Raw genomic sequence first — 12,042 nt, 5'->3', positions numbered from 1 at the left:
GAAACCACTTCAGAGCTGTTGAGCCTCATGGTGGCTGTCTGCCTCTCTCTGGCTGGAGACACTTGGAGTCTCTCTTTCCATGTTGGATAAGGGTGTTCCCTCCTTGATTCCATGGCACAGTGTGTTGTCTGTGAGTGTTTTAACCACTTAAACCCCATATACAGTACTTTGCTGACCAAGGTCCCCCAGTTCGCCTATTATGACATGCCAGCAGGGAATAGGGACGCCGTGGTTCAAGTGGTTACTCAAGCCCTCCACTCCAGTAGGCCATAAAGAGGGTGGGGTTAGTATTAAAAGCTACGCTGTTCCTGACTGTATGTACTGTGACAGTGATTCACCAACCTTTTTCATTTAAAGGACCCCCAGTTTTATATGCTTTAGGCCACGGACGCCCATTTGTTAATGTTTATCTCTGGGACCCCAATCTACACTGTAACTCCGAGAGTGTACAAAATAGAGTCACAGACCCGTAAGGGTCCATTTGGTTCCTAACTATAAATCATTTAGCTAACCTGCTCGAGGGACCCCTGGGGATCGGTCCCCCAGACCCCACGTTAAGAACCAGTGATATAGTGCACCGTAGAGAGAGCGCTAAATCTCACTGTCTGTCTCTCTCTCTCTCTCTTTCCCCCAGGAAGCCCAACGGAGATTATCGTAGCTCCATCACAGCCAAGGACCGCCGGAGCCCCATCGAGCGCGTGGTGGCGCCCGGCGGCCCCCTGGGCGTCCACGGCAACCACCTGTACAGCCACCACCACCACCACCACCACCACCTGGCTGCCTTGGCCAGCATGGACCAGCCGCTGGCGCTCACCAAGAACAGCGTGGTGGATGGCGTGCGCGGCAGCAGCAGCAGCACGGCGTCCATGGTCTCAGTGCCGCATGCCGTCAGCCCCGTGGAACGCCAGCAGGTATGTACATTGTATATATTTATTAGGGCTGTATTTTCTTGCCGATTATTCTATTGATTGATTACTTAGAAGTATCGATTTATATATCAAAGAATCTATTAAGCACTTGAGCGTTATTTCATACTTTGTTGCACAACTGTCGTGCAAAAATAGTGAAAATACATGGCCGATCTACAAGCACAGAGAAACCTTGACCTTAAAACTTGCTGTTACAGGACTTGCCTATCAAGAAATCAATCACTAGGATTGCAGCCAATCACCGGCCCCTTTCAAATGTTTTATGGCATTCCACACCCCTCTACCTCACGCCCCCCCCCTGCCCATCCCCCAGTGTTCTAATGAAAATATATATTTTAACCATTTCTCGAGATAGTTAATTGAATTAGTTTCATTTACTCAAGCATAATAGATATTTATGTTCCTCTTATGGCTCTGTGTTGTGGTTCTGTGCTCACAGACGACCAGAAGTAATAATTTGTGTCTATGCGTGCGTTGCTTTCAGAATCGTCCATCAGTGATCACTTGCGTCCCGGCCAATAACCGCAACTGTAACCTGTCCCACTGTCCGGTGTCTCACAACGGCTGCTCAAGCCTTGCCAATAACTTCAGGAGAGCCAGCAACAACTGTAAGTTCAAAATGGTCAGCTATTTTCGAAAGTATTAAAAACAGGTACTAAGTGATTAATGTGCACACATGCACATGCACAGGAACACAGGAACACACACACACACACACACACACACACACACACACACACACACACACACACACACACACACACACACACACACACACACACACACACACACAAAACCGAGCAAGAGAGACAGGCAGGAAGCAAACATGTACACATGTGCACACTCAACAACACCTGGGTTGCATGTTTAGTGAGAAGCACATTATTTATGTTATGTAGTTAGTTTCAACTGATGTGTTTCCAAGAGTGCTTACACATTCCACACTGTTACACAGTGTTACACTCATGGATTTGGTAAAGGATATTAGAAAATACAATGATAGAATATTTGGTTTATTTCAGCAACAACATTTCTAAGTTGTATTTTTCTCTCCCAATTGTCAAATCAGATCAGAGCGTTGGTTATCTTGAAGAAATGAGAATTGAGTTTGCAAAATGAGCAGGATATGAATTAGTAAATATGCCATCCAGTTGATTTTTGATTTAGTAGATCATTCGCTAGATCAGACACACTGTATCTATAATTCTAGTAGAATAAAAAGAAAGGAAATTAAAGCATTTTTACTTAAGGTTCTATCTATTCCATTGAACGTTTTGTTGATTTGAGTGATTGATTGATTGATTGATTGATTGATTGCTAGCATAGCAGAATTATTAGCTGTAGAATGCTGTGGTTTCATCTGAAACGTAGATGGTCTCTCTCCAATGTGAGCTGACCACTAGACTGTGTGGGAAACACTCTCAGGAACATGCATCTGCTCCAGAGAAAACACACGACTCTCTTCAGACTGGAAACAGACTTATGTAACAGATGTTAATGAGAGCAGGGTTAGAAATCCCCCTATTTCCCCTTGTTTTCACTTGTCTTTGTTTCATCCTTCATCCATAGTCATGATGGTAGTTCCAATAGCACAGATTTGATTTAATGCTGATTTAATGCTCGCCCCAACATACTATGCTTAGTATTAGTTGCGCGCAGGTGTTGTGCGCCGAAAAGGCCGATTTGCAAGCTCACAACCCGTCGCAGCACGATGTGTCGTAAAGGCTTGCAGATCGGCTGTGCTTGTAGATTCGGTGCGCGACACCCGCACACAACTACGTATAAATCAGGCTTAACTGTCACATTTTCTTCGGTTTGATAGTTTTACCAGACTGTTTTATGATTCTCATGACCTCATTGTGATTAAGCATGGAACTTCAAACGGCATAGAAAAAGATTAGTGTCAGAGTGAGTTTCATGCTTTCTTTCTCAGTTTCTTTTCTCAGAATCCTACATCATGCTTGCTTTTAGAATTGATGGAAACTGCCTACTGATCAGCAACTATGTATAACAATATAACAATCAGACACAAGGAGTGTGTTTATAATTATGTAACATAACCCTCTCCTCTCCTCTCCACCCGACCAGCCAACAACACGGCCTGTGATCCAGTGATCGAGGAGCACTTCCGTCGCAGTCTGGGGAAGAACTACAAGGAACCCGAGCCTGTGGCCACCAACTCGGTATCCATCACGGGCTCCGTGGACGACCACTTCGCCAAGGCCCTGGGAGAGACCTGGCTCCAGATCAAGAACAACAAGGGGAGCCCCTCATCGTCCGGCAGCAGCCCAAACTCCTCCCCCAACAGTCACATGGTCAACCACAACCACTCCCCTTCCGTCGTCTCCTGAAGGGGGAGGGATTTAGAGGGATTAACCCCGCCCACCTCACCCGCTCATCCCCGCCCCCCCCCGCCCCCTTGTCCCCGTGGTGTGCACCCTTCTGACCTTCCCCATCAACTCCAGCTCTAAACCCCCGCCCCCTGCCTTTGTTGTTCGCTCTATTTGGGAGCACCCTCGAGGAGCGTCTGCTCGCCGGCTGGCCTCCCAAACCACATGAAAAAACTCAGAGGCGCTACTCCCACCCTCACCCCCCCCCCCCCCCCCCCGCCCGCCCGCCCCCACACCCCCGTGCACTCGCAGAGGATCAATGAAAGCAATAATAACAGGACGCGTTTCCCTACCGCTCGATAAAGCGGGAACGCTTTTTGCCGTTTGCATAGCTGACACTAACGTGCTAGCTAAGGTCCAGTTATAACGTGGTGAAGGTTTTAAGGTTTTAAAGGGGGTCGACGTTGGGACTTGTCTGGCGCATCACTTGGCTCCATGCCCTTCAAACAATCAACCCTGCATGCCAAGCTTGGAGCTGAACTAGTGTCCATAACCATGTACATAAAAACAGAGCGACGAGAGGAGTTGTTTTTAAACTTTCGTTTTGTTGTTTTAACTTTACATTTTCTTTCTTTCTTTTTCTTTTTTTTGGAAGTAGTTTTGTGTACTGCTTTTGCATTATGAGACGCCCGATATTTGAAAGGAAAGCAACGTGAAAAACACATTATTATTATTATTGTTATTATTATTATTATTATTACGGAGATGGAGAACGTCGTTACAAACCACCTGACTGCGCTACCAAAGAAACCTCGGATGCAGATCTTATCTCGCCCCCTCTTGGAAAGGAAAAAGATAAAAGAACAAAAGCCATTTTATGATCACTCCTCTATTTTTATCTTGTTTAATTCTCTCTCTCTCTCAGCTGCCGTTCTCTCACACTCTCCCCTGTGTAACTGTGTGTCCTGGTTGGTGCTGCTCCGTATGTGTCTACGTAAAGCGAAGGGAAAAGTCTGATTTTGCACTACTGTTGTAGAGGGTTAAACTCTGTTGAACTATGTAATCTGGCCTTGCACACACTGGAGCTGACACAGCTGATTTGAAAGAAATTAAGTTCTAGTTCCATTACAGTTTCATTTTTTGCTTTAGGCCCAACAGAAATAACATTAGCCATGACTGGCTAGAACAATTGGCATGTCTGGTCAGTGAACATATTGGAAATACATTATTAACACGACAAAAATATGTTGTTATGACCTATACAAACATACAAATACACCCAGTTCAATAAATGAGCTTATTCCAGTGCTCATTAATATCAGCATTGATTATTTGTTGTACAGTGTTATTGTTCTAGGACGTGGTTACCGGTACATGGTGCATTTAACCACTTTAACACTATATGCTTAGTTGACCCGGGTCCCCGAGGGGTCTATACAAGACCGCCTCTTTTTTTTCTTCTGTTATTTTCGCCAAATGTTCGCCCCAGAATAGGGACGCTAGGGTTCATGTGGTTGACAGTGGGTCAGATAATTACGGTGTCGAGGAACATGGCAAACACGATGGAAAGATTATGAAATCCAAAGTATAAAACAAAACAAAATGCAAAAATCAACAACGGCCAGCTGTACAAGCTCCAGTGTGTCAGGGGGCTTTGCTGAATAACGTGCTTTGATGTGTTTCAAGGGCTTAACTGCTGACAGTGATGATAGGATGGGTGATGTTGCATGTCACCTTGTGGTTTGAAAAGTCTAGTCTCTCAACCAGGGGAGAGAGAAGATTACTCAGATCTCTTTCTTCAAACACTCCTTTGTGTGTGTGTTTCACTCTTTGAACACGGTTGTTGTAATTATATTTGGTTCATATGGCCCCCTTGCTCTGTCTCCTACCCCCGTTTCCTCCCTCCTTCTCCTACACACTGTGGTTTGATAGATTTTTTTTAGAAGGTTTGATGGGTAAACTAGTGCTTTAACAGATGCATGTTTTTCTTTCCTTTGTTTTTTTAATAGCTGGTATCTATTTGTGTTTTTATTTTTAGGCATTTCAATCTTACTACTACTAGCCTTTGATTCAGATGTTAGTTCTTTCTGTTGTTGTCAGTAACAGTCGTAGACACTATACACTCACTGCTGGGTCAGTTGTACTCCATATTATTATTGTTATTATTATTATTATTATTTTGTATTTTTTGGTTTTTCAGTAATCTCAATATGGTAACAAACAGCTATAGTGGGACAGCCTCCGGACAGGCTCTGTTAAATGTTGACAGCTGTGTTTTCCAAAACCACCACGGCACACAAGAGTTTGGTGCCGTCAGCTACCAATGGAACAATTATCAATTTGGTGTTATGGTGGCTTTGGGAAATGTGGCCGATTTGGGTTTCTTAAGATGTTGATCCATCAGTGGTACAGGATGCTACAACCTTCTGCATGACTGAGCTGTGACACCAGACAGGCACTCAGGGACCGGTTTCCCAAAGAGGATCTTAGCTAAATATGGAATTGAAGGATTGTAGGAACGAGTCCTTTAGGATGTTTGGTTAGCTTTGTGCTACCACATCCTTCAGCCCTCAGTCAAATTGTAGCTAACAATGATTGTGCACTAGCTCAGTGAGGCAAGTACCTGCTGTGGGCTAGCAGGCTAACATTTCCATGTCTGTTGTAATCTGCAAAAAGCTGCCCACATTCACAATGTCACAATGCTAAAATGCCTTTTTGGGAAGCTGGGTCTCGTCTCTTACAGTAAGTGTAAGATCAGGTATGTGAATGTGCACATTTTAGAACACCAGGCGGTTTCCCCAAAACAATCGCCAATAATTATCAATTGTTTCCACTAAAATGCAGTAGACGACACCTTAGCATAAAAGATTTGTCAAAAAAGGGAGACCGTTGACATCTTTTTAAGATTTCTATTTTTCAAGCAACTCTTTTTCAGTGTGACATCGCATACCTGACTCCACTGTGGGGCCTTCAGCAATTGACTTGCTTTGTTCTTGCCTTGGTGTCCAGATCTATTTTGTATTTCAATGTTTTCTTCTCTGAACAACATTGTGTTGTTGATGCGGTTAAGCTAGGCTGCTGCAGCAGAGGAAATGAATTTAATTATACTTTACACAGGAGCCTGTATCAAGGTGGCATACATTCCTCCTATAGGGAACGTTGTACAGGCTTCATACACACACTATATCACCATATCCACAAACCCAGCTACTAACTAGTCAAAGGCAACCTAGAGTTCCTTCATGGTTTTTGCTTGTTCCACCAGCTAAATTGAGTTACCTAGAATTACAAAGTGTGTAATTTTACTTTGTTTGTTTGTTTATGAATCAATACGATTGGCCATCGAGCAATGTTTTTAAACCATCATTGCATTATAATGCAACAATCAAGTATTTTGCTTCAAACATTTCGGGAAACTCATAATGTAGACATTGTGAACGGCTGGGGACAAATCCAATGCTCTGAAAAAGTCACGTTTTTTTTTTTTTTTTCATTGCTTTTTTCACATTAGCTATTCATTCTGATTAATAACATATTTCCGGGCTCTGTAGTGATTAATGTGACCTCAGTTATATGCAATTGCTTATACTTTAAGCAATAAGCATAAGTATGGAATATGCAAGTAGCTACTGCTTCGATGGCATGCCAGAACACGTCCCAAGCTCTGTCAAGGAGCTGTGTTCTGTCATGGGTATTAGAATGCCCATACATTCCATCTTCCATCAACTGATACATTTTTTGGACATGGTGGAACCAGAGCCAACCAAAAACAATTCTGGCATTGTGAATTCCAAGCACTCAGATTTATAACCCACCTGCCAGTCGACTGAGGTATTGTAACAGCACCTGCCAGTATCTGAGTTAAGCCCGATTTATACTTTGTTGTACGATGAATGTGGCACATTTACAAGCTCAAGATGTGAGCTTATACATCTGCCATTTCAGGCTGTGACGCCGTCATATGACAGAGCATAATTTAAGCATTAGATAACCTTTTGAGAGATGCATCTTGTTTAAATAAGTACTTCAACAGTTTGTGCTATCTCCACTTTTAAGTGAGGAGAGGGGGGAGTTCACACGTACCCCCCGTTTCTAAACCTCCCTGATTGAGATTAGATGTAATTAGTAACACATGAGGAAATTATAAGAGGGAAAAGGGCTTCGCGTCCTGAGGTTTTATTATTCATTTTTATTATCATTTCACTACCACCCTGTAGGTAGAAGGCTCTCTCTGCTTCGGCACACACTTCCCTACACACTGTAGGAAAATCACTTAATAAAAAAAAAAACTTTTTTTTTATAATAGGTATAATAAGACCATCATTACGCTGTGCGTAACGAATGTACAGAGAAAAAAAATCGTAGGTATTTTTTGAGGAACAATTAATTTGTTAATGATATGTAGCTATTTAATTGTTTTTTTTCCTGTCCTTATATTGTAATCATGCATTTTCTTTTTTTTGTGAAAAAAGTTGATCTTTTTTGTTTATAGAGTTTGTCTTGATAGAAAAAAAAAGGTTAAAGTGCAGGAACACAGGAAATGTATGAAACTGCGTTAAGCGCCACTGGTGTGTCTGTGACAACAGCTACTTTGGCGGTCTCCGTTTATCTTTTCAAACATCAAAATGAATAAATACTCTTGTTGAACCATCTGACAGCTGAGACTAATGAACAAAAAAAGTTCATCCTTGTAATAGATTCAAAATCGAGTGATTTCTTTTCATCTATTCCATTTGAAACATTGATAAAATTTGATTGGATAACATCCCCAAACCATAAACTAAATATCCACTCCAGCATGTAATATTAACGTTAGAGTAAGAACGAGTAAGAAGCTCCGAAGACTTCAGGAGCTACAGTATATCAATCATCACAACTAATATTGTAATATTATTTTCAATCCATTTCAATACTTTGCTCGTGATTGACTAAACATGCCTGGGTCAATAAAATCAATCAAACTGCCCAGATAAGCTTGTAAGTCCCACTCATTAGCCACATCTTATGTAAAAACAAGTTCAATTGAAGTTAATTTGATAACAAGCTCATCCGGCTTTGTGCAAGTTTCTCAACTGCATCTAAACATAAGGTTCATGTGTGCCTCAGTGTGAATCATTGGGACTTATGGGATTATCTATTGGCTGAGATGCATTTGAGCATGCATTTGTTGCTCATTGCTGGGGTAAATTTTGAATACCTATTGACATACTATGTACTGTATCTAGGGTCACAAAATGGCCCCTGAAAGTAACAAATTAAAATGGAAACATTGATGCTAACAACGGTGGAGGATGAATATCTTTTTTTCTCTTGTTCATTTTTGACATGGAAGTAGCATGGACATGGTGGTAGAAACCTGTAAAAACTGTATCAAGAAACAGTCAATCTGTGGCTCTGTGTCTCCTACTAAAAAGGTTTTGGCAGGCCACCTTTTTTGTACGTAAAGTAGCCTTGATGAACAATAAAGTGCTCTTAAGCCACAGTCTAATAGTGTGGGTCATTTCTTTCTGTGAAAATGTGCAGTATGTGTATACTATATTAACCACTTAAACCCTAGTATCCATATTCTAGGGGGAACATTAGACAAACATAGCAGATCTTCACAAGTTCACAACACGGTGTGTCTTACGACATGTGAGCTTGTAGATCCGCAATTTTTGTAAAAAAAACATTTAGTGTAGAGTTGAGGTACTAAGTCTAGAGGGTTTAAAGTTGTCTCTCCTGGAAGAAAGATTGAAAATATATAGGCAACTATTCTAGTTCATGTAGTGTCTTCTTTTAGTATTGGTTCCACCAATACATACATTATATTAAACTATTCTTGTTTATATAGTAACTAGTGTGACAACTTTCTTCTTTAAATATTAGCTGCATCAATTATCATATCTATAAAACTCCATGAAAGTATGGAAAAGAAGGAACTAAAAGAAACATTTTATTCCAGATGGTGATTAAATATCCCTTTGTTACTTTAGAATATACATATTGTCCATACATGTTACCATTTTTTTTTTTACAAACACAAGGGAAATTCCACATAAACAACCGGCATGCACACACATAGTTATAATATATTTTTTAATTACCCAGTACGCAATGTATAGTAGTAGCTCCAAAACATTAGGTACAGTACAGTGCAGTGTACAGTGGTAGCTCCAGGGCAGTCTGGCATTGTGGGTGTGTTTAAGTGTTTATTGCGCAGAAAGCCATTTTCATATGAAACAGCACTGCAATTTGATGGTGCATTTGGTATGGTACCACGACTTCGGAGCATGTCTGGGGCTTCCAAAAGGCACTGGGTTGTAAAACTCAGGGCACAGTCTTGGAGTGGAGGCAAGAGGTGCCATTAACATTCATTTACCTGATGCTCCTGTATTTGGAGTGAGTTAGCAGTAAAGCTACAATCCAGGACTTATTTTAATAACTTTTTTTTTTTTACACATCTGTTTGGCAGAGTATGTTTAATTAGTATTGTTTCAATTTAAATAGCACCTCTGCAGTGGTTGGAGGTGGTCTAATTTCTCTTCCACTGAGACATTTTGATCCTGGTCTATCCTGGACATCCACTGTACTGGTTAACAATTACTTTAGTTATTTGAAGCAGACGGCACACCGGATTGGACACTAGATGCGACGTCATGTTTATTGTAGTTCGGACATCGTCCGAGAGAGAGGGTCAACAAACATAAAGGACAAAACACATTCATGTATTGCCTGACTCAGGGAATTGATCCTGTGACCATTCAGTAACAGGACGGTTTCTCGATCCACTTGGCCAACCCGATGTCCACTTTTAGAGAGAAAATGCACCAGTCATAAAGACAGGTCTAAAACTCCAAACCTGCAGTGAGTGAGTATGCGTGAGTGAACGAGTGAGTGAGTCTCAAGTGATTATGGTTGATTACCAACTTCACATCAACATTAGTCCCTAAATATTATAGTCCCCCATATTATGTACTGTATAGTTGTCCCCTCACTTAGCATTCAATTAAGCCACATATAAGTGAAATGTGAATCTCTCTTACTTGGAATTTCTACCAACCTTATCAGTGAACAAGCAGTGACTTATAAAATAGCTGACCAACAAGCTCACAATGCGTTGCAATGTGACGTTTTGTGAGCTTCTACATTGGCTATTTTAGTTGCACGACATGATGCACAAGTAAGCATGAATCAGATGTTATAGTTGTTTTGCAGTTGTTGTGCTTGGTGTGGATTACTTTTACACTATAATAACTATAAAGATAATTATGTGAGCATCCACTCTGATGTTGTCTTACAGTTGTGGGTGTGGACTTTGGCATCCACTTTAACAATGTATTTATAGTTAAGAGTTATTGTGCTTGGTATGGATGGCCCATTACTCACTGATGATGTTTTGGGGGGTTTTACACTATCGTGAAAGTCTACATCTTTGGAACTGAACTTAGCTGAGGATGTAGACATGATGAGACCATAATGCATACAGTTTGTTATTTATCCTCCTTATCAGGTTTTTTTAAAGACATTTCTGTGGGAGACTGTGAAGCACTTACTATTTCATCTAATCTCTTCCTTTTATCAGTATTCATGTGCTTTGTTCTCCGTCAAGCTCTAACTGATAAACCCATTTGTTAATACAACTTGATAATAATTAACTTGGACCTGACTGCACTCGCTTAAAAAGAGTCACTTCCCACACGTGCTTTTAGTTTTACACTTCCCATCTCCTGTGTATGAAAAAGAAAGAAAGAAAGAAAATAATAAAAAAAATAATAACACCCTCATACTAGAGTGTATAAAGGAGACTTAAGTCCTGGTCCAGTCTGTCATATCAGTTCCTCTGGTCCTTCCTCATCCTCCTCCTCAGATACTCTCATCATCACTCATGTCCCAGATCTGCAGAGTCAAACAAAAAAAAGATTCATATTTCATATCCGATCAAATGATTCAATGAAAAACTGATGTGTCATTTGGTATAAAGACGTCTTTGACATGGCTACACAAAAAACACCATCAAAAACACCATAAATAAATAACTCACAGATACATACATTATGCAGGTACAGGTAATATCAGACATTACCCAAGATTGATACTGTATATTGTGCTTATGTATACAATAAAACAGTAAATCGGGGCTTCCCAAACCTTTTCAGCTCGATACCCAAAAGAGAAATTCGGTGTCCCAAACTATTATCATAGTTACAAATGAATAATTCAAGCCTTATTTTTTTGTTTGTATGTTTTACTGAAGAGAAGAAAAAAAAGAAGATGAAATTTGTAGGAAAGCTAAAAAAAACAACAACAACAACTGGATATTTACTTAATATTTACAAAGAAAAGAATGTTTGGGAATGGATTGGTTGGTTGACTAGCTAATCAGATTGCTTGGATGAAGCAGTTTGTTTCCCTTGAAAATGCTATACAGTAAGTGATAGATTATGTACACTATTATATAGTGTTTTTATGTAGTGTTATTATATATAGAGAGAGAAAGAGAGAGAGAGAAGAGAAGAGCATGGGCCAATAACAGATTTTGGGGTAAAATGCCGATCCTAGAGAGATCTAGACCACCAATCACCGATGTTTTGACAGACATTTTGCCAAAAGGTAAAAATGTAATCCTAATCAATTTGAACGTTTTTCGAAAATGTTAAAATCCTTTAAAACGTCAAAAAAGTCAAATAATGGCCGGTATATCGGCCAAACCAATATATCGGCTCTAAAAGAGAGAGAGAGAGGTTGGGGGGGGGGGCTTACGCAATAGTGTGTCAGTAAACAACAGTGGTATTCTCACAGTA

The 12,042-nt window shown here is 40.6% G+C and overlaps 2 protein-coding genes across 4 annotated transcripts in view; one reads left to right on the top strand and one right to left on the bottom strand.

Annotated features, from left to right (window-relative positions):
- vgll4b (vestigial-like family member 4b) overlaps positions 1-8,741 on the top strand; it is a 52,163-nt gene extending 43,422 nt beyond the window's left edge. For both annotated transcript variants that reach the window (XM_084063547.1, XM_084063546.1), the window contains 3 exons: positions 635-911; positions 1,414-1,537; positions 3,018-8,741. In XM_084063547.1, coding sequence (XP_083919673.1) covers positions 635-911; positions 1,414-1,537; positions 3,018-3,280 — 664 coding nt within the window. In that variant the 3' untranslated portion in view covers positions 3,281-8,741. The remainder of the gene's footprint in view (positions 1-634; positions 912-1,413; positions 1,538-3,017) is intronic.
- Positions 8,742-9,190: 449 nt separating this feature from the next.
- The window catches only part of atg7 (ATG7 autophagy related 7 homolog), a 107,172-nt gene continuing 104,320 nt past the window's right edge, over positions 9,191-12,042 (bottom strand). For both annotated transcript variants that reach the window (XM_084062119.1, XM_084062120.1), the window contains exon 19: positions 9,191-11,137. In XM_084062119.1, coding sequence (XP_083918245.1) covers positions 11,105-11,137 — 33 coding nt within the window. In that variant the 3' untranslated portion in view covers positions 9,191-11,104. The remainder of the gene's footprint in view (positions 11,138-12,042) is intronic.

This window comes from Gymnoscopelus microlampas (genome assembly GCF_963454915.1).
Source record: "Gymnoscopelus microlampas genome assembly, chromosome: 7".
Classification (NCBI taxonomy): Eukaryota; Metazoa; Chordata; class Actinopteri; order Myctophiformes; family Myctophidae; genus Gymnoscopelus; species Gymnoscopelus microlampas.
The sequence above is the reverse complement of the archived record's forward strand: the minus strand, read 5'-3'. Positions and strand labels throughout refer to the sequence as shown.